Raw genomic sequence first — 22,351 nt, 5'->3', positions numbered from 1 at the left:
CAAAGACATGACAGGCATGCGCATGCGCACCGCGCGATTACTCGCACCCCCATCCTCCGCCGGCGGCAAATGCACCTCGAGAAGGAGAAAGAACTCACGCATGCGCCTTTGCCGCCTCGCTCGGGAGCCGAGAGGGCGTTGGCGCATGCGCAACGTCTTCGAGGACTGTGAAGCGGGTGGGGGGGGGGTGACTTGTCCCGTCCGAGTAGCCGTCCGTTCCGTGAGTGGTTGTGCGCGGAGCGCTGGGGCTTGGGGTGGGGGAGGCGGCGTGAGGGCGACGCATCCTGATCCCCCCACCCCTCCCAGTGAGGAGCACGTCTCCGGCTCTGAGGAAGGGCTGGGACCCCGCCATCTCCTCCCCGCGCCCCGCAGGGGGCTCCGGTAAGTGCCGCTCTCGGACCCCCTCCCCTCAGGTTGTTGCCCCGGTGACGCCCCCGCTCAGGCAGCCGCACCCCGCGGCTTTGCCCCCGTTCCTCTGGGGGTGCTGCCTCCTGCAACCCCTCCCTCCCGGCCGTGCCCCCCGGGGGTCCCGTCGGTCGCCCCGCGCCCAGGCGGGCGGCACCTGGAGGCAGCGCTGGATGCCCCTGGCCCACGCGCCCGGTCCCGAGTCTGCAGCTGCCCCAGCAGCCGGCGGGGGGATATCACCTGGGGGGGCCCCAGCAGCGCTGCCGGCGGGGCTTCGGCGTGGGCAGCCGCGTAAGGTCGGGGCACAGCCCGCCGTGGCGAGGGGCAGGTATGGTGCTGCTTTCCTGGTGGGGGCGGCTCAAAACCGGGCTGGCCCCTTTTACTGACCCTACCTCGGGATCCTCTTGGCTCTTACTGCCACCATGGGCACAGACTGATCGTTTGCTTGGCACTGCCAGCATCGGAGCAAATGGGCCCGAGACTTCATTCTCCACTGGCTTCTCTAGGGGCTCCTTCCGGGTCCAGGTTGGCGGTGTCACTGTCCGGGTTACATAGGTGCATAAATAGAGGCATGAGCTTTTCTCCCTTTTATCAATCTTCACAAGAGCATAATTGCATTAGAGCCAGCGGCAACTGTCTGTCTTCCTCTCCTTTCCTTTATTTGCCACCCAACACTGGCTTGTCATTTAATAGTTTTCTGTTCTCTGGGAAATGGGAACTAGCGTAATCGATAAGTATCAGAGAGGTAGTCGTGCTAGTCTGTATCTTTGAGGACAGCAAGAAGTCCTGTGGCTCCTTATAGGTTAACAGATTTTTGGGAGCATAAGTTTTCAGGGGCAAAGACCTGCTTGATGAGTTCTTCGGGGGTCTGCCATTTTTTGTTACCTGAAGAGCAATACACATGGTAATGCCTAGCTTGTAAGTTAGTCACTTCATTTTTAAAAATTTAAAATTTGCGGAGCAGTCACTATAAATTTGGTAAAAGTCAGGATTTAGTGATTGCTCTGTGATTTATTTATATTAAAAATAACCTGATAAATGAAGGTGCACAGACCACTCATAGCAACACCCTTGCCTCTGATCCAGGAACTCTAATTCCAGCCTGATGATGAGAGGAGACCTGACAGGGTGCGGTGCAGTTAGGAGGAGCCTAGAGAGAGAACTTGCCCCCTTGTGCTTATCAGGGACACAAGCAGGAGTGGTTTCTGTGGCCGGTGGGACTGGGCTGGCTTGGCCTGGGCTCCACTCCCTGCTTCAGACGTTGTGACTTAGTGCATGGCCTTACATGCCACTTGCTCTGGTTTGGCCCAGCCTCACTTTCGTTGTGACTGGAGGAGAGATAGCAGGGCCTATTTGAGTAAGGAGTGCTGCAGCCCTTCCAGGCTCAGACTTACAGTATCTGCTGCTGTGGGATGAGTGTCCAGGGGGCTCCTTCTCCACCTCCTCCTCCTCCTCCTCCTGGTCCATCCTTATGCACAGCCCCATGATCCACCTCAAGCCTCATGTACAAACAGAGATCGCACTATGCATGCCTCTTTCTGTACTATGACAAACCAGCAGCTTCATAACTGAGAAATTATTCTTCTGTCCTTTATCTCTGACTTAAACCCTCAGTGAAAACACAGTCTTAAATTAGTCAAAGACCTTGTGCTTTTTACTTATTGTTTCTTGTAATAAATAAGCCTGGGGTTTGCCCTGAATTTGAGCTATAACACAATACACTTGCTATTGTGTCTTTAAGCTTTATTTTTAGAAACTAAGATGTAGGTGCAGTAAACTTTTTTTAAAAAAAAAGCCTATCTTTGAGGTTTTTTAAGTTCATACTTGTTTAGAGGTAATTGTGTATATGAATTTTGGCAGGCTGTTTTGTGGAAACTTCTACTAGAGTGGCAGAGCCCAATTGTAAAAGCACCTAAAATAGCAAATCATTATTCAAGGGCTCCATACATCCATTTATTAATATTTTGCCTCCTGGTAAGTTTGAGAAAAAATGGATCTGCATGTTACTGATGTAGATATACCCTCTTTCTCCAAGCATAAAAGAAAGAGGAACCTCTAACTGGGTGTCTTAAGGGTGGGTGCTTTCATCCTTCCAACTTTTATAAGTTGGCGAATGGATTGGGAGAAGTACAAAACATTTTAAATACTGCCTGAAACTGTGGTTTTTGAGGCATAATATTTGTCAAGTTTCCTTCCCTCTTTTTTGAATGCTGTTCAAAAACAGGAAGCCTGACTTGTACCTTTTATTTTGTAACCTTCTTCACTACTACACACACTCTAATTCACTGATGGCACCACATTTAGACAACTAGTCTATCACAATTTTTCTGTCGTAGAACTTAGATAGTAAAACTAAAAAAAAAAAAATTCACTTCAGTCTGGATTCTTAATTCCACTGTCTGAAGTAGTTGAGCATCACTTAATTGGTCAAAATTCTTGCTTCCATGCTGGGTTGTCATTAGTAATATCAAATGTATTTTTCCTCCTTTTTTTCTAGCAGCCATGGCAATGACAGGTCCAACACCCTGTTCATCCATGAGTAACCACACCAAGGAGCGAGTTACAATGACAAAAGTGACATTAGAAAACTTCTATAGCAATCTAATAGCACAACATGAAGAACGTGAAATGAGGTAATAATTCCAGCTGGGAAAGGAGAAGTGTTACCGTAGGCCTTGCCTGTAATAAATAGCTTATTTATCTGACTTTCTCAAATATGATACTGAAAAGAGTAAAAATGCTTTGCTAGACACAGAGGACACTATTATAAATTAAAGAAAATATTTTTCTGATTCAGAGTGTGTGATCTTAAATCCATTACTACATTTCTGAGCAATTAAAAATCATTTTGTTGAGCCTATTTTGAAATCAGTGAAACATTTAACTTTCAAACTTAAAAGTAGAGTCAAATAGACGCATTATCAAGATTTAATATAGCAAAGTGCAAGCCAATTTTATAGTTAGGTGAGTTTCATGCAACGAGTAAAGGGGCCATTCTGTACAAATATTTACTATTCTTCTGTTATTCCTTTGGATTTTTAGTCCTTTCTGACATTTCTGTACAGTTGAATAAATCAAGGCCAAGAGGCTAGACTTTTATGATTACTGGTGTGAAACTGGGTGAGGCAGGAACAGAATTCGGGAATCCAAATTCCTAGTTTTCTGGCTCTTAGTTCTAGACAACACTCCCTTTTGGTATTAAACATAATCTTTTTGTATGCTTATCTGAAGTATTAAATATTTCTATCATTGCTTTTTTCAGACAGAAGAAGCTAGAAAAAGTGATGGAAGAGGAAGGTTTGAAAGATGAAGAGGTAAAGTACACAAGATGAGGTTTTTGGTTAGATACATAAGCCATAGTCAGGATTAGTGACCTTTCTAATTGATTCATTATGATCCAGATGGGAATTTCACTGTGGAATCTCATAAACTGTTTTTTCTTTTTTAAAACAAACACTAGAAGAGAATCAGGAGGTCAGCACATGCCCGAAAGGAAACAGAATTTCTTCGCTTAAAGAGAACAAGACTTGGTTTGGAAGATTTTGAGTCCTTGAAAGTAATAGGCAGAGGAGCATTTGGAGAGGTAAGAACAGAACAACTGATTACTGAACAGAACTGTAGTAGTATTGCATTGACTGGAGTGCTTTGAAAAGACTATTGTTAAAAACCACAGCAGTACAATTTGAAGTCAAATGACATAATAATCACTGTTGAACACTTTTATTTAATGTTTGACATTCAAAGACACTGCCTTTATGTGTAATCAGTGCTCATTTGTATTAAAAGAAATTAAACAAAGCTCCACATCTTTAAAGGGCCAAAATGCTGGTGAAAGGGGGTTGGTTGGCAAACTGGGTATTAAAACCTTTCTGTCTGTAGAACTGCTATAACACCAGCAGTGTAGTATCCGCGTTACACTTCTGTGCTGGTGTGCCTCCATCACGATCTTGTAACACTGGTTTTTGGGATGCAGTGATAGCTGAAACTGCACATCAGAGGGCCCTTTTATGAGGGTTTTCATGACCATAGAGACTTGTCCACCAAACTGGCTTTGGACCATCCAATTCATTTAATGTCACAGATTGTCAGATGGTATCATCTTTTTTTGCGGTGATCTGGAGTTAGAGTTTAGCAGGCTCTGTATGCCATTACCATATCATAAGCTATTGAATGCTGCTTATCTTTATATTCTGATTCTGCTTTGCAAAATAGAACTGAAATGTTTGCTTTTAGGGTATGATATCCAGAATACTATAAAAGAAACCTGGAAAAGTTGGGTTGATAAGGATGTATTTCTGATTTCATATTTTTGCAAAATTTGAAGGTGCGGCTTGTCCAGAAGAAGGACACGGGGCATGTATATGCAATGAAAATACTACGCAAAGCTGACATGCTTGAAAAAGAGCAGGTGAGTAATAGTCATTTCAAATAGCAATTCTTGTAGCTCTGCTTCTTTGAAAACTTTTTTTTTCCTCTGTTGCAAATTCAGATTCCCGGGGGACAAAAGTGAGCCTAGATTAAAAAATAGACTAAAGAATAATCATTGCACTATATGGATTAGATTTTGCTAGCTCAAAGCTATTAGGGGTGTGTGTGGGTATGTTCTTTGAGACTTTCCTATCTGCTTTGGGTTTGAAAACTTGTCTTGTTATAACTATCTGAGACAGAGGGGAATCAAAATTTGTTTCCATTTGAACATAAGGAGAAGCAAAGTGTCTTCAAAACAGTAGTTTTCATCCTTTAAACAGAGTACAGGAGCACTTTTATATTACAGCTGATCATGTTCCTTATTCTGTATTTTACGTGAAGCTATGTTATCACTTGGCACCAAAGATACATATGTGAACTCTTCAGAGTGCTGGCTTATTGCAAATTTCATCCTGATTCCCTATGTCTGATGGATTTAATCTTAAATATCAGTTGCTGGACTGGCATGAATCCTTCAGGCTTACTTGCAGGACTTCCAAAGTAGTGGTGCTTTCCATATTCATGCCACTCTGTGACTCATTGGGGATAGTACTTCTGGGAGTATTTGTGTTGGAACCCAATCCAAGCTTGTTTGGAACTGGAGTTCATCTAAGAAACAATGGTTTTGTAGGTAGTAATTCCTGAATTCACTTTTGTCTTTTAAAGGTATTTAAAAATGGTATTGTACTCTTGAGTTCTTTATCTTTTTATATAGCAATTTTGAAAATCAGTGTGTTGGCTTGTTGGTGTGTTGGCTTGCCCTGATGTATTTTGAGACCTGGATTTGGGTCCCAATCTCACTTATGAAACTGGTAAACTTGGTAATGAAATACCTGTGTTTTATCTGTTAGATGTTAACTATTCTGACCTGTAGTTAGTGCCTTTTGTGCATGTTTTAGTTAGTGCTGTTAATAGAGTAGATATTTTAGTTCAAATAATAGGCGATTTATCTTGTATAATAAGTGCCTCAAAACCAAATTTGTGTTTTCATAATATCTATAATTCAATCCATGTTCTCTTTTCCTTGTGAAAGTTTAAGGAAGTAACAATATTAGACTTTGAAGTGCTCTGTTTTTTGCAGTCCAGGTATAATGCAGGTAGCTATAAAACACAAGCTTCTCCACACTACCCTAGTCACAGCTGCACTTCTGACTTGCAAGGGATCCATTTCTGTAGGTATAGTAGTGTATATAAATGGCAGTCAAGAATAAAATGGCACAATTTTCCTCCTTGAAATCTTACTGAATCTTACTGTGCAGTGGGTTGGGTTACACAGTATGTTAGACTGATCTGTTGCTCAAATGGATGAGGACAAAGACAACTTTAGGACCTGACTTTACAATCAGTCGCTACCAGACATGGTGCTCGCTTCTGTAAATAGTCCTGCTGAGTGCATTTAATTGAACTAATCCATGTAACAAGCACTACTTACCATGGTGTTCTAGGATCAAACTCTTCAGTTGCTGTTAAAACTAGGGTCATATTGTGAACCCTTTGCTTCCATTGATGAATAGTTACACAATTGGTTCTTTTGCAGTTACAGGTTTACTGATGTAACTGGATAATTTTTTCCAGAGAGTCTCAAGACAAAAATCCATCATAAATTTTACAGTTGAAACTTTTGACACAAAGGATATTCCAATCTCTGCACTGAGAGGTTAGATGGAGTCAGAATTCCAAGAAAATTATTCAGTAGGTACATTCAAACAAACATACGAAGAAATGGCAGTGATCTTTAGACAGGTTTTCTCTCTCTTCATTCTCATAAGAACATACGAATGGCCATACTGGGTCAGACCAAAGGTGAATACCGTCTGGTCATAAGCATATTTGTAATGCTGTTAGTCTTCAGAAGTTGTAATTGCCCAATAACCTATGGTATTCTTTAAATACGTGAAAATATTTGTGATGAAAGGATAGATACGTGATGGTATTCCCATTCCTAATGTAGAGACTTGACAGCCGCACATTCAGCCTTTGAATCCCCTAAAAACAGTGTTTGAATTATGTGTGAAGATAAATACATCTAATAAAACCTAATTAATAATATGCGTATATATGTATACACCCTAGGTTGGCCATATTCGTGCAGAGCGGGACATTCTAGTGGAGGCAGACAGTTTGTGGGTTGTGAAAATGTTCTACAGTTTTCAAGATAAGTTAAACCTCTACCTTATCATGGAGTTCCTGCCTGGAGGTAATTACTGGAGATCAAAAGGTCCTTTTCCTTTTGTTCTCGCTTTATAACAAATCTTTTATCTGTCTTCGTTTCTTGTAATTATACATGTGTAACTGCTGCACAGTGTCATGTTGGACCTGATCCTGCAAGGAACTGAACCGTTCTTGATGCCTGGTGACTTCATTGGGGAATGAGAGTGCTTGAGGCCTTGCAAAGTCAGGCCCATAGTTACCTGTCTGTACCATGGCCATGTTCTTTTGCAGTCTTGTTTTGGTACAGATGTTTGAAAACTTGACCTAGATGTTCTGTCAAGCCTTACCTTTGTTACCCGCACAAATTTATTTATCCCTTCCACAGTTCAGGAACACACGCGCCTTTATCCAATCCGTAGGGCTCAAGGCATGACCCTGTTAATTTCACCTCCCACCCTTACCCAGTTCCTAGGGTTCAAGGTATAATTCCATGTGGGTAAGTAGGATCTGTGCCACGGAAAAAGCCTTACACAATAATAGTCTTATTCTCTATTTATTTACAAGTACCCAGAAAGCAGAATAAATGCTAAGCACACAGTATCATGGTCACCAAACCTGATCAGGCAGACCGACTTCCCCTGTTGGAACAGACAAAGTCAGTCTGGATACTGGTTGCTGGACCTCAGGGTCTGGCAAGTGCTGATCTTGGGGGAGTGAGTCCTCCCAGGCTTTTTCCTTAAGGTCTTCCTTTTTCCCTTCCTGCTTTTTTCCTTCTTGGTCCCCATTTTAAGTAGTGAAACTTGAGTCCTGTTAGCTATACCATGGCCAATTATTTTAATATAATTTACTAACCAGACATAACCTACTGTAACAGAATTAGCTAACCAATCATAACCCACCACCTTAACTTATTTACACGTAGCACAATTAATTATACCAGACAGAGTTTATGCAGTAGAAAAGTGAAGACAATCATCATAGAATGGTGATTTCAACAACCTCAGCTATTGATAAGTCGTTGCTTGCCAGACAAAGTGCTGTTAACTAAGTTTTCTTTGCCCATCTTGAGATATGTTTCTTTATCTGGTGACAGTGGGTGGCATTAGGATGTTGTCTCCCTCTTAACAGCTTGATGTGACAGTATTGTACTAAAATTATAGATGGAATGTGAGTATGTGACCTGTAACTTCACAGTTAATGGCTGCTCCTCTATATTCTGACTGCAGAAGAGCTCTAGGCCTCTCAGTATGTCTATAGAGAAACCATACTGGTTATGCTGTTACAGTCTTCACACTCTGACAAGTATCCTCTTAGAACCATAGCCAGCATTCAGTTTTCTTACTTTTTTCCCTTGTAGTTGGCTTGTATCAGAAATAACCTTTAAAGCTCTTCCTTGTGGACAATAAAGAGGCTAGCTTAGAGTGCTTAAACTATTATGGCATACTAACAGCAAGAATATTATACTGAAAACCTATGATGTGACCATTGAAACCAAAAGAATTACTTCAGACCTGCTATTTTGTAATAATGCAGTCTGTTCTTGCTAAATGTGCTCCTGGCTGCAGAATTGTTATCTGTGGTCCAGATCTTGTGTGGTTGTCCATAACTAATTTTGGCTTGCGAGACATGTCTATGCAGACAATTTGTGTGTTTTGTGTTTTTTTTTGTTTTGTTTTTTTTTGCTAATTGGATACATTTATAACCAAGACAGGAACTCCCAAATAGACGCTGCTACATTTGATTGTGTTGCAGGCTTGCTAAATGGCACACAATAGTTTACGCTCTCTTCACTTCTGCATGATGTCTTAATTAACATAGTGTTGTAGTTACACTAATATGCATTACATTGATAAAATACCAGATGTCATGATCATTGATTCACTCTGAGCATTTTAGTTTAATTTTTATTAAAGTGTGTTTGGCATATCCTTTTAAATTTCATCTACTCATTAATTCACAGAATATAGTATTTCAGGGGTCTCCTGGTGATCAGTACAAACTAGTTGGGTCTACTAGATTTCTGCAAAATTGGATGTCTCAGTACCTGCCACCAGCTGATTCCTATATGTGGCTTTACATCACTAGACAACTTCAAGCTGTCATTCTGTGTTAGTAACAGTTGATGGCCTATGACCACTCTATTTTTGATGCTACCAAGATGCTACCTGGAATCTAGGTTACATTTAAGATATACGCCACCTTAGATGTTTAAATTTTATATATCTGTATTGGGCTAGTAACCTGAAGCCTCATTTAGAGTACAAATAACCAGGTAATAAGGGCTCCAGACCCAAAGAGCTTGCATTCTATTAAAGCTTTATTTTCATTCTAGTTGCTAAATACTTTTTCAGCTGAACAAACTCATGAGCGTCAACGGGTAGATGATTTTATCTGAGTGAAGAACTGATACACTTCTGTATGCATTTCTTGAGTGTATGTGAATCCAGAATTCATAAAAATCATCTAAATTCAGGGATATGTAAAATGAATGTCTTATTTAATAGTAGAAATGTAGCACTTTAAAGACTAACAATGATTTATTTGGTGATGAGCTTTTGTGGGACAGACCCACTGCTTCTCATCACCGAAGAAATCATTTTGTTAGTTTTTAAAGTGCTACATTTCTACTGCTTTGTTTTGTTGGGAGTATAGACTAACACGGCTACCTCTCTGTTGTTATTTAATAGTGTTGATGACATACATTACTAAGAAGTTAGAGCTTAATTATCAGTTTGTATTTACTTTTTGGTTTTGGTGGCTGACTTTTTCTAGGTGATATGATGACCCTATTGATGAAAAAAGACACTCTGTCAGAAGAAGAGACTCAGTTTTATATAGCGGAGACTGTGCTAGCTATTGATTCCATTCATCAGCTTGGCTTTATCCATCGCGATATCAAACCAGATAACCTCCTCTTGGATAGCAAGGTACAAATGTATTAACCACCATATTCAATGTTGTAGCTCTGTTGGTCTCAGGGTATGAGAGAGACCTAGTGTGTGAGGTTATAACTTTTATTGGACCAGTTCCTATTGGTGAGAGAGTTTGTCACCGACAGAAATTGGTCCAATAAAAGATATTACCTTATCCACTGGTTTACATTTTGAGTAGCAGCAAATGCACTGGGTAACTCTAAGAATTCAGAGCACTATGATAGATGGAACTATCGTTTTATTACACTGAACTATACTCTGGAAGGGTAAAAAATATTGAAAGTTATTTTTCATGGGGCTGATAGAAGTAAAGCTTCTATCAATCTAACTTTTGGGTGGTAGTATGTTATTCTCAGAGGGCTCCCTTGTGGCACTTACTTTGAGCTGTCTTTGGTGGTTTTCAGTGCTGTCTAAAACCATCTTTTGGTTTCACTTCTTCCTCCTTAGACTAAGATGTTTCCTTTGGGTCTGATATGTGCTTTGCATGTGCTCACCAAATATTGAGTATTGTGTTTACACCAACTATGAGGATTTAGCTGCTCTATTAGGCTTCCAGTCTTATTAGCACTTCTCAAAATCTTTCTCTGGACTGGTCAGGATACCAGTTCACTTGTATATATTTATAGTAGGTAGTACCTAGTAAGTTGGTGTGTTTCAATACTTTTCTATTGCTAAGCAAAATTTTATGTGTGCTCATTTTGTCAGAAATTTGCTGGCAAGAAAAATTTACTGATTCCTGTTAATTCCAAAATCCAATGAAATACTCTGGAGGAGACCTTTTGCAGAATCGTGCAAGTTTAGGATTTAATGTGCCATTTTTAGGCTTGAAAAGAACTTTACCTTGAAAGTCATTGATGCCTTGCATTGCACATAAGGCATTTTTTTCCTTTGGTGGAATACCTGGAAGTTATTTGTTCTTTCCTAGAATGGTCCTCATTGAGTGTCACGAAGGCAAGGGACTATGGGGCTAATCCTGCAAGGTGCTAAGTGCCTTCAGCTCCCATTGAAGTCAACAGGTATTGGGACTATTACTGGAAATTGAATCACATCCACTATGTGGCAGTACAGAATATTATCCCTAGGCTTGTTTAATACCTTGTTCCAGCTGTAGGCTAGAGCAAGTTAATAAATAGGCAGAACAGCAGCTATTCTGGGTCAGACTAAAGCTCCATGTAGCCCAGTATCCTGTCTTTCAACAGTAGCCAATGCCAGGTGTCCCAGAGGAACGAACAGAACAGTCTTCTGACAGTAGCCAATGTCAGATCCCCAGAGGGAGTGAACAGAACAGAACAATCATCAAGTGATCCGTCCCCTCTCACCTGTTCCCAGTTTCTGTCAGACAGAGGCTAGGGACACCATTCCTACCCATCCTGGCTAATACCCATTGATGAACCTAACTTCCATGAATGGATCTAGTTCTTCTTCTTTTTTTAAATCTGTTAAAGTCCTGGTCTTCACTACATTCTCTGGCAAGGAGTTTCACAGGGTGACTGTGTTGTGTGAAGAAATCCTTCCTTCTGTTTGTTTTAAACCTGCTTAGTGTTTGCCATGTGACATAAGTGTGTAAATGACTCTCTTCTTTTGATGGATAGCTTATATTGCTTCTGCATTTTGGGTCTCTGCACCTCTAGGGCCATGTGAAGCTATCAGATTTTGGTCTCTGCACTGGGCTAAAGAAGGCTCACAGAACGGAGTTCTACAGAAACTTGAACCACAGTCTTCCTAGTGATTTCAGTAAGTCCTTTGCCATGCGTACCAGAACTTCCATTCTCCCTTATGGGAACTACATTAGAAATGCCGAAGGAGACTGATTTCAAGACAATGGTGGAAAGCGGTTGTTTGGGATCTAATGAACCCTGTATGTATGGAGGGTTTGGAGGTGGAGTGAATGGTATATGTGGTACCCTGTTAAACTGTAGCTTGCCTCTTGCTCTTTTTGCATTGTGCGCTTCCGTTCTTTTGATTGCTACTTACCAAGATAATTTATGTAAGTATAAATATTTACCTTTCCAATAAGTTTTCTCATTCCTTCATGCCTTAAATGATCCTTTCCTTGCTGTACTACATGGTAGATTCATTGCATATACTTTAGCAAGGAACACTAGCCGCACACAAGACTAACATGGTAAACCCTGCCATAGTACATCTGGAGGCATGGAGACAGTTTAACTCTTGGGAGTGCACATTCTCAGAATCTAAATTGTTAGAACTGTTTGACTTCCCAAGAAGAGATGGAGCATGGTGCCAGAACATTAGAGAGTTGCACTCTCCTGAAGCTAGGTTTGGAGCAAGGAACAGAAAACTTCCTTCTCTCCAGTTTTGGTCTGCAGGGCCACTGCTGAAAATGCTTCTGCGCTAGATCGTGGTGTAACTTTGTAGTTGCTAGCTCCTCCTCCTAATGTATTACTTGAAAGAGAGGAGGCAGTCACTTTATCTTGGCTCTTCATCCATGGTGAGGATGTGTGCCTAGGTAAAGAAGCTTTTGAGGTATCCACACTAGTGCTTTTGAAGAAACAGTTCCTCTTGATCAGAGGAGTTGAGATTCCAAATAATTAACATTTATGAATTGTAGTCACTGTCTTGGCTATTTCAGAATAGTTTAATTCAAATGATTGACACTACTCTGAGTGTGGACTCAGCCCAGTTCCTGGTGTACAGGAGTACACAGTATTAACTGACCTTTTATTGGCAGTCTGACTTGGGCCTCTCTGAGCTGTAGGCTGACTGCTCCTCCATCCTCTCCAGAGAGATGGCCCTTTCAAACGGGGGTTGAAGCCAGATTGAAAAGCAGTGTTGGGAAGGAGGCGGTGCTGCTGCTTTTACTTTACCTGCTCTGTGGATACCGGGGATTTCAGTTTCCAGGGCTTTCCATTTTAGAACTTCTCAAGTGAACTCATGGGGATAGATGCAAAGAAAATGCTGACCTATATTATCCCTCCTGTTCCTGTGTTACACTGCAGCTTTAGTGCTTGTACTGTAAAATACCATAAATTTGACCATACCTAAAGTCTTACATCAGATATAAGGTTTTATTAAGCACTTAAGGCCCAGGAACCCAATCTAGATTTTTAACTAGTTGTGCTTATTCTGTGTGACTAAGAACTTCAAACATCAGTTTCCTTCTTTTACCATCCACAAACAAAAGCATACACCATGTATGAATACATTTGTGTGGAAATTTACAGAAGTGAGACAAGAGGCTGGACTGTAATCTTACATCATTTTAAGGCTAAACCAATGCCACTGGCTTCATAGGTGTAGATGAAATCAGATTCCAGTCCTTCTAATGACATAATCTTGAGGCGATTGTTCTGTTCCTGGAGGTCTAAACTATTGAAAACATGGCTGTCTAATGGAAGTGCTTGCAGAGTTTAATTGCCCTGCTCAGAATGCAGCAGTGTCTAGTGCTTGCAGACAGTCAAGTGGCTGAGTCTTGACGCTGCTGGAGAGCTAGGAGTACCTCTGCCCTGCTCTGTTTAACTTTAAATGAGGCTACTGTTTATCTTGAATGAAAGTGGGAAGGAAGAGAGAAATGAGCAACATTGATGCCTGTGTGTTCTGGTCCTCTGTAGCTTTCCAGAATATGAATTCCAAAAGGAAAGCAGAAACGTGGAAGAAAAATAGACGTCAGTTGGTAAGTGCAGTCCCTCTGTCTGCAGGTGCTCACAGATGAGCTCTGAAATGGAAGTGAATTGGCTGTTTGATATTAAAAATGACCACCGTTTATATCTTGGCACTCGAGAACACACTGAAGTATGTGAAAGATTGGTGCAGCTGGGATTTAAAGAGAGAGACTTCTAGTTTGTCCATTACAATATGCTGCTGATTTTTACGATTAAACTGACAAACCACCATGGCTTGATGATTCTTCTGGTGCCATTATGGCTAAACTAGCTAAGTTTTTTGCTACTTCCAATGTAACATTGCTCTGGGGAGACTGCTATCCCATCCCCAGACTGTGATGTCTCAACAGAAACAGAAAAAGCAAATTGAGGAATATGCAGGTTGAACCTCTCTCATCTGGCAACCTTGGGACCTGACCAGTGCCAGCTGAGCAAATTTGCCAGGCCAAGGGAGGTTGGTATTGTCTAGTACTTTGCCAACATTTCCACTGCTTACTGGGCTCTTAGAAGACATTTGGGGTAAAGTACAGCTAAACAACAGCACAGAACACTGAGAGCCAGGACAGATGGCTGTAAACAACTTTATGCGACTGGGAACTTGGCCACACCTGTGGTAAGTGGTTGCCTGGCTAACTGAAATCATGATGGATTACAGATGTTGCCAGATGTGTGCCAGATTAGAGAAATTCAACCTGTAGTTATGGTTTATGAAATCTTTGCAGTAAAATAACATCTGCCCAAGTCTAGCTGAATCTGGCAGAGAAACTCAGTGAGGTAGATTTGCATTCATCAAGTTACTTGACAGTGTTAATGCTATTGATGAACGCAAGCCAAGCTCTCCAGTTTAAACTAGGGCTGTCCTGCAATTTGTATTGCAGTTGTTGGTCACAGTCTAGCTGGTTTGTAGAGAGAAACAGCTTCCTACGACGACTTTTAAACAGTATAATCTGTCTCTTAGTTGCACTTAAAAGGTTTCAAAAAGTAAATCTTCTCTAAAAATAGAGACTAAGAAAAAAGCCAAAATATTTAAATAGGTTTTACTCTTTCCCCCTACAAAGTGTTTTAGTGCTGTCACTTTAATGGCACCCTGACAGCATGAGGAATCTAGTTTTTTTTTTTTTTTTAAATATAGTCCTCTGTTGGTTTGAATAAGTTGTCTGTTTGGGTTGTTCCAGCTCTCCGGTCCTTTGCAGATTTCAGTCATTCAGGAAAAAAGAATGAGGTCCAAAAGTTCTAACTTGGAAAAATTAACATTGACCTGTTTTTACACACTTTGAAGGAAAGGGCACAGGCAACTCTGCTTTGCAAGTTCCTTTATGGATTGTCTTTTTCAAGCATCTGCCGCACAGTCTTCCTTTAGTATAAATCTTCATTCTCCATAGAAGGAAGTGCTCTCAAAATGTGTAACTGCAGCCATTCAATTTCAGGCCTTTTCCACGGTGGGCACTCCAGATTACATTGCACCTGAAGTTTTCATGCAGACGGGTTACAACAAGCTTTGTGACTGGTGGTCACTTGGGGTCATCATGTACGAGATGTTAATTGGTAAGAAACAAGCAAAGCACAAATCTAGATGTTAAATTCACACAACATAATAGCGGAGTCAGAGTTTACTTTTTCATGGTTTCATTATCTTTGTTGACACACCTTAATGTTTAATGCCTGTATTCACTTTGTAATTTTCTTCAGTTTGCTGTTCACCTGCCTTGTAACCCAAATGGAGTTATTGCTGCCCGTCCCCCAGTTTAAGCTTTGTAGCCACTAATTACACTTTCCTTCATTACGGCAGTGCATTTTCTCTTTCAGGTTATCCCCCTTTCTGTTCTGAAACCCCTCAAGAAACGTATAAGAAAGTGATGAACTGGAAAGAGACTCTGACCTTCCCCCCAGAAGTTCCAATCTCTGAGAAAGCAAAGGATCTTATTTTAAGGTACTAGTGTTAATTGCTGCAGCGGACTAAACGTGTAGTGTGGTGCCACTTGTTATATGTCACCACTACATAAAAACCGCTTTTGTACCTTGCCCAACAAGAGCATTGGTACTTCATTGATTTAAGGTGATACATTAGTCACACTTACATATTGACTAGGAATGTGGTGAATCAAATGTCTTCTCATCAAATTGATGGTGGTTCACTGTCATTTAAATTGGGAGCCCTTAAACAGCTATATTAATGTGGGCTCTTGTAAAATGCTTATGTTTGGGAGCACCACATCTTGTAGCTTTTTTACCTCCTACATGTCTTTATCTCCTTATTTTCTGTGCCTCTGAATCCTGCATAACTTGAATCTCCCCTTGAAGGAAACATTGTATGAGAGTGTTGAGTTGTCTTGTCTGGCTGGATGTTCCTTTCTGTTTATGCAGGCAGAGGATGTTCTTGCAATAGGCTCATGTTTGAGGCAGCTGGTTGGAAGTGCTGGCTTTCCATCCCATGTATTTGAAATACTTCTTGTTGGTGGGAGGGTCCTAAATTCCCCTTCAGCCTTTATGCATTCCACAAGAAGCTATTACCAATTCAGAAACATTTCCTCTTTGTCTAAACCAAAGCAGCCATACACGAAAACTTAGACTCTGTTCAGGGAATAAATTCCCTACAACCCTCCATGGAAGCGGCTCAAACTTCTTTCCAGGCCCACCATCGTAAAAGAGGCAAGTGGGTCTGAAGCACTTATGTAGAGAGTTTGATTTATAAACACATTCGGTGCACACACTGAGCTGGGCTTCTGAAAGAGAGTGTATAATCATTTCACTCTTTAGTCTTAACTGTGTTGCTAATGCTTTTTTTTTTAATCTGGCACCAATACAAAAGTACCTATTTCCTAGTGAAACATACATGCTTTGTGTGTACCATTGCCCTCTGCTAGTCTTGGGTGACCTATTATCCTTAAATGTAAATTCCCTATATTCTATCACAGTCTTAACAGTCCTTAACACAGTTTTTTTTTTTGTTACTTTAAAATAAATGCTCTTATTATTACCCTTCTGGTAAAATTTCTTAAATGTAAATACTAGTTTCAGTTTAAAATGAGTCACCGTTTCTAAACAGAACACTATTTTCATACTTCCTTTGACAGATTTTGCTGTGAATGGGAGCACAGAATTGGTGCACCTGGTGTTGAAGAAATCAAGGGTAACCCTTTCTTTGAAGGGGTTGATTGGGAGCATATCAGGTAGGACATTGCTAGACACTTCAGCATCCTTCCAAGAAGCTAGTCCTCGTTTAATCTTCCAGTCTAGTGGTCTAATTTCATTTAGACTGTTAAGTTTGTCAGGAGTGCTGCTACAGTGAAACTTGCCTGGATGGTAAAATGAGGTTCAGGTCCTGACCCTGAAGTTCAAGCATATCAGGACCATTTTTGTTCTTAGTTCCTGTAGAAATGGAAAATATTTTATTGCCTGCCTTAAAACCTAATATTGAGAACGTTGCTCTTGGCAGAGAGAGACCTGCTGCAATAGCAATTGAAATTAAAAGCATTGATGACACCTCAAACTTTGACGAATTCCCAGAATCTGATATCCTTAAACCAACAGGTAAATATCTCTGCTTCATCTTGTCACTGTGATAACGTAGGCTTCCTGTTACTGTAACCTCTCCAAGTCTGTCTTGATGGTAACTTTGTGACCAAAGCCCTTAGTTGTCTAATAACAGATGCAGTGCATCTGACAATGAGGATCTTTGCCCAAGAAAGTTTATACTCCAAAAAATTTGTTAGTCTATAAACTGCCACAGGGCTTCTTGTTGTAATAAAGGGGGAATTCTGCATGGTAACTTTTACAAACTGTGGGCCCAGTCCTCCTAGTCCTTCATGTGCTTGACTTCCCAATGAGGCAAGGGCTTGTGGGAGCATCCTCTGTATTTGCTGTGCTATGTAGATAAAAGGTAGTGTGAGGGCTGTCATGACCCCCACTCCCCATCTTCTCACTCGACCAGGGCACTACGTTTTGTGGTATCATTACAGCCAAAAATTCCTCATAGATGTGCCATTGATAACTATAAATGTGTTAAACAGAAAATTATCATCTATTGTTGTACAAATAAGACCATGATGATTCCTCTGCAGTTATGCAGGGCTGCTATGGAGACAAGTTGGGAGGTGGCAATGCTTCTTAAAATCTCTGTTCCCTTTCATTTTTTTTCCATCTCTGGGGGGAATACATTTTATGATGTGCATCGAGGCATGTGCAGCGGCACAGAAAAAGATGCTGCTGCCAACTGTGCTAATCAGCTGGGTGGCACCTGGATCTCTCCTGGGTGGCTGCTTAAGTACTCGGCTTACAGGGAACCCTGCTTAATGTAATTCTGTAACATGCTGTATTTAGTGTCATGGCAAAAATGGGTCTGCTTTAATCAACAAATGGCTGTTCTACCATAAGTAGAGATTTATATCTGCTGAAACTAACTGGTATTGCTTTGTTTTCCAGTGGCCACAAGTAACCATCCAGAGACTGACTACAAGAACAAAGACTGGGTCTTCATCAATTACACCTACAAACGATTTGAGGGCCTGACAGCCCGAGGGGCAATACCATCCTATATGAAAGCAGGAAAGCAGTGAACTGTGACCTAGGACTGTTTGAGCCTTGGATCTTGTTTCTCTGTACTGGGTTTATGCCCTTAAAACAACTTACCTGAGGGCTAAGAACTCCTTAAAGTTTTTCAGGACACCATATATTATACACCATTGTTATTTACTTGGATTTGTTTCTTCAGCTCCACTGAAAACTTCCATGGAACTTTCCTGTCACCTCTGATGCAGGCAGGTATGTGTTGCTGCTTGAGGAGCGAATCTGTCTCTTTTCACATTAAATTCCTTGCCTGATTGTTCAGTCCATTAGAGGCAGAAAAGAGCCTTTACCTTCTAACATCACACAGCATATGGTAATTATGGAATATTTCACAGTCCTGTACTAAGTGATATACTCAGTCTGCCAGTTCTGCCAGCACTGTTTTCCTAATGGCGAAGAACTGTAGCATAGGGGAAATAAAGCAATAATTAAAGCTTGAGACAGACAAAACTGTCTAGCAAATTTTCTAGTAGAACAAAACTTGTATTGCCTTAACTGTAGTTTGTAGTGCTACTTTTTTATAACGCTACCCAAAAGCCTCGTGAATAGCATTTCTCAGCTCGATCAGTAGCCTCAAGTTTTGGTGCACTTTACTTTTGGTACTAAGCCCATAACCCTCAAGCCATTAAATACATTTCTAAATTAAAAACAAATTGCCTAATACTTTCCTTTTTCTGAGCAGTGACAGGAGAAACAGGCCACTTGCCCTGGTAGAACTTACTCTCCAGATGCAAGCAATAGTCAACTGTTGTACTGAGGAGCCTCCATTCAAATAAATGGCTACTGTAGGTGATTAATAAACTAGCCAGTAAAAGGAGCCAACATGGAAACGGAGTGGGGTGGTGGTCAGTGTTCCCTTTAATTTTTTTCCATTGATGAGCAGAATAACTTTGATCTGCAATGAGGCATATGCAGATGTTCAGCACCCCAGAAACATAGTGCCAGTTGTGGGCTCTCTGCTAATTAGCTGGGCAGCACCTGAATCATTCCTGGGTGGCTGCCCAAGCTTACAAGGAACACTGGTGGAGGGGGCAGTGATGGGAGCATATAAAGGTCCGGGAGGGAAATTCCCTGACTGATAATGTGCATGTGACTGGGGGGTTTCTATTCTTTCTGCTGCCATCTCTTGGTCATTTGTAAAAGAGGCCAGCCTTGATCAGGGCCAGAAATGATTGATGCTAACTTTCTAGGGGCACAGTGCAGCATCAAGCAGCAAGTTATAGCAAAGACATCAAATCTGCCTAGGGCTCCTCTACAAATCCTTACAGAGGCCACCTCATCCTCCGCCTAGTATTTCAAAGTTCCTCTCTGTACCATGGCTAAGACATTTGTATCTAGTCTTCCAAGGTGAGGAGGTCTGAAAATTCCTTGTAGCTGGGTCCTGCTGTGTTGAGTATTTTATGAAAACATATTCCGGTATGATTAGGATGCTCTCCATGAGAGCCCCAAAGTGCCTTTCCTTGCCTAAACACCTTTCAGAGCTGTCTAACTGGATTAAACCAATTTGGAGGATTCTTGATCAGCTGAACCCTTTAATTATTTTCCATGTGCTGGAACACCACTTAAATAAGTCTGTCAGTGCATTCCTAGTAGCAAGTGAAGTGAATAGAGCCACCCCCTTTAGTTTTTAAACAGATTTTTTTAACAAGTGCACAAGTGTTGGTGCTGAACACTAGAAGTGCCTAGCCTATGAAAACTTCTAACTATTAAAAGCTAGCTCCGTGTCTTAAGATGACTCTAGTGGTGAGCAGTTGTATTTAGCCCTATCTTTCTAGGCATCAAAGGAAAGAACCTGGGATTGTAATGTAATTTTTTTAATGGCTACATCAGGGGGCTATTCCACTGAATGTGTTTTGGATTAAAGTATCAAAGAAGTGATTAATTTGAGTGCAAGTACTATACATAACCAGCTGATTAAGATCGTGGGTGACAGTTCTGCCCATCCTAAATTGAAGAGTAGTTTAACCTTAACAGTGATCCTTGAACACATGGGCTTATTCATAGTCCAACCCTATGCTGCGCAACATGGGGTTAAGGGATTATTTTGGGTTTAGCAAACTAAATTATCAGGGTCTTTATTTGCTAGTCAGCAAAACATCCTTTGTACTATTTTTTTTTTTTTTTTAAATTAAGGGCTGCTTATCAATTTCAGCTGTGCTAGAATTGCTCTGTTGCTCATATTTGAAAGTGTTGCCTTACAAGCTGTTGGAAAAATAGGGCTTTGCATTTTTAGCTATTGAAAATTGTTTTTCAATTCCTAGCCACTCATTTGCTTTTATAAAATGTGAAAATCAAAACCTTTTTGAAGCTCTTACAGTTTTGGAATAAAAGGTTTTGAGACAGCAGCTACATGATTAGCTCTTTACTAGAAGGGATTTTTTTTTTTTTTTTTTTTTTTTTTTTTACAGATACCAAAGAACAAGGGAGATAGCTACACAATTATAGCTTGTAGTGATTCACTCTGAAAGTCTAGTTACAATACTGTGGAAGTCTCTAGTGCACATTTGATTTCTGAATCTACACTCAGATTGTCCAGTTGGGTGTCGTATAGTATCGTCCTTGAGTTAAAAGGTGGAGATCTTCAAAGGCACAACAATCTTTTAAACTGCTCTGCTGCCACTTGGCTGCACTGCATCTTTCTCGCTTGGGGTGTGAAAACACAGATGTGAGCCCTCAGTGCAGCAAGTTAGAGCTGTAAAGTGGCAGTGTAAAGGGGCTCTCGGAGCCCCTCGTTCAGATGGTTTACATAGAGTGCTGGTGCTGTGGCTGTATTTTCACATCGCTTTAATGTTTTAAGTGTAGACAGGAATTAGGTGCCTAAAGCTAAGCCACCTTGCACTGTGAATTTGAACATCTCCCCCTAAATGTGAAATCTGTCAGTCTCTATTAAATGGCAAATTTTCCTTTTTAACATTCATCATCAACCTACCTTTTATTTTATCAACACTAGAAAAACTGTACTGTAGATAATTTCCAGGATCTAAACTTCCCTGCTCTCAGAATAAAATTTTTGTACTTTTTCCTAGTTATGTAAGCCAAACATTTTTGTTAAGTTAACTTGCTACCAGCTTGTGCCTATTCTCACTAGCTGATTAAATGGAGGTAGTTAGGATTTTTTTTTTTTTTAAATTTTTGAAGTTGTAGAAGGTCTGATTCTTTTCCAACTAGACCTGCAGGAGAAACTAATTCTAATCTTAAATTTCCTAATGGATGTGACGGTAAGATATGCTGCCAGTTACTCTTTCAACATTATGCCTAAACACAAAGCAGCCCTTAGCTGTCACTTACCACTGTGCCCTGACTCTGCCTTAAGCTGCCAGTTGATAAAAGCATTCTGTAAATACATGAAACTATTACAAAATCACATTGTAAAATTTGGCAAAATTGTTCTGCATGATTCTGTGTACACAAGAGGAAATGCAACTTACTTTTGTAGAATGATCTTTACGTTCTGCTGAGCTGTGTAAATAAATAAATCAATCCTCTTCAGTCAATGTACTTTTGCTGCCATGTTGTGTTATTTGTCTCTGGCTGATATTTACACTTCTATGTGAAAAATAGCAGTGATTTAAAAAGTCTTTGACCTGAGCACATTGACTCAGATATTCTATCACTTTAACCCCTTAGCCCACCACAACTGTATGGATTTGACAATGGTTATTTTATTTTATTTTTTTTAAATTGGACTGATGAGTCTTTTCTTATGCATTCTACTTTTGGCCAAATTAATAAGGTGTTTTTGGTGAAAGAAATGTGGTCTCTTCTCATAGTCAAGTGTTCTTAAATAGAACATCTGTGTCTTTAAAGAGTGCTGCAGATCTGAATTGCCCTGGATAGAAAAAAAGGCAGTGTCTGCTGTAAATTGCTGAAGGCTGCAATTGTGCGCTATGTCACCAAGCTTAGCCCATTTCCACACTACCATGGATGATCAAGTAATGGAATGGAATTCAGGTCACCTGCCTCCCAGCCCAGTGTCTCTTCTATTGGACTGGTGGGATGGTACCTGCCTGTCAATGCTGAGCACTCCACATGCTTTGAGAGCCTCCGCTAGGGGGCGCGATTGGAACAGAGATTGTCCAGGTACCCTGTGGATGAACACCATTTCGTCCCCTGCAGTGCAAAATTAAAAAGGAAATTCGATGAGTTGGCTGCACAGGCCATATTTATCAAGCTCAAGTGCATCCTAGCAGGCTGAGGCCTTTCCTT

The 22,351-nt window shown here is 40.8% G+C and overlaps 1 protein-coding gene across 2 annotated transcripts; it reads left to right on the top strand.

Annotated features, from left to right (window-relative positions):
- The first annotated feature begins 221 nt into the window (after window positions 1-221).
- On the top strand, window positions 222-20,548 carry STK38 (serine/threonine kinase 38). Of its 2 annotated transcripts, none has more exons than XM_074977592.1 (14): window positions 222-381; window positions 2,906-3,038; window positions 3,668-3,719; window positions 3,866-3,988; window positions 4,730-4,813; window positions 6,946-7,069; window positions 9,796-9,950; window positions 11,588-11,690; window positions 13,529-13,590; window positions 15,007-15,124; window positions 15,386-15,509; window positions 16,654-16,749; window positions 17,016-17,110; window positions 18,002-20,548. In XM_074977592.1, exons 2-14 carry the CDS (start codon window positions 2,908-2,910, stop codon window positions 18,133-18,135), a joined length of 1,401 nt encoding a protein of 466 aa, XP_074833693.1. In that variant the 5' UTR covers window positions 222-381; window positions 2,906-2,907; the 3' UTR covers window positions 18,136-20,548. The 2 variants fall into 2 exon arrangements, with proteins under 2 accessions (XP_074833693.1, XP_074833692.1); XM_074977591.1 differs by having other exon boundaries at window positions 2,903-3,038.
- The last annotated feature ends 1,803 nt before the right edge of the window (window positions 20,549-22,351 follow it).

The sequence above is a fragment of the Carettochelys insculpta genome, chromosome 26 (assembly GCF_033958435.1).
Source record: "Carettochelys insculpta isolate YL-2023 chromosome 26, ASM3395843v1, whole genome shotgun sequence".
NCBI lineage: Eukaryota > Metazoa > Chordata > Testudines > Carettochelyidae > Carettochelys > Carettochelys insculpta.
The sequence above is the reverse complement of the archived record's forward strand: the minus strand, read 5'-3'. Positions and strand labels throughout refer to the sequence as shown.

Coding starts and splice junctions, on each gene's coding strand:
- STK38 (XM_074977592.1), top strand. CDS start 2,908: ATGGCAATGACAGGTCCAACACCCTGTTCATCCATGAGTAACCACACC. Junction 9,951..11,587: donor ACCTCCTCTTGGATAGCAAG/GTACAAATGTAT, acceptor CTGCACCTCTAG/GGCCATGTGAAGCTATCAGA. Junction 11,691..13,528: donor CAGTCTTCCTAGTGATTTCA/GTAAGTCCTTTG, acceptor GGTCCTCTGTAG/CTTTCCAGAATATGAATTCC.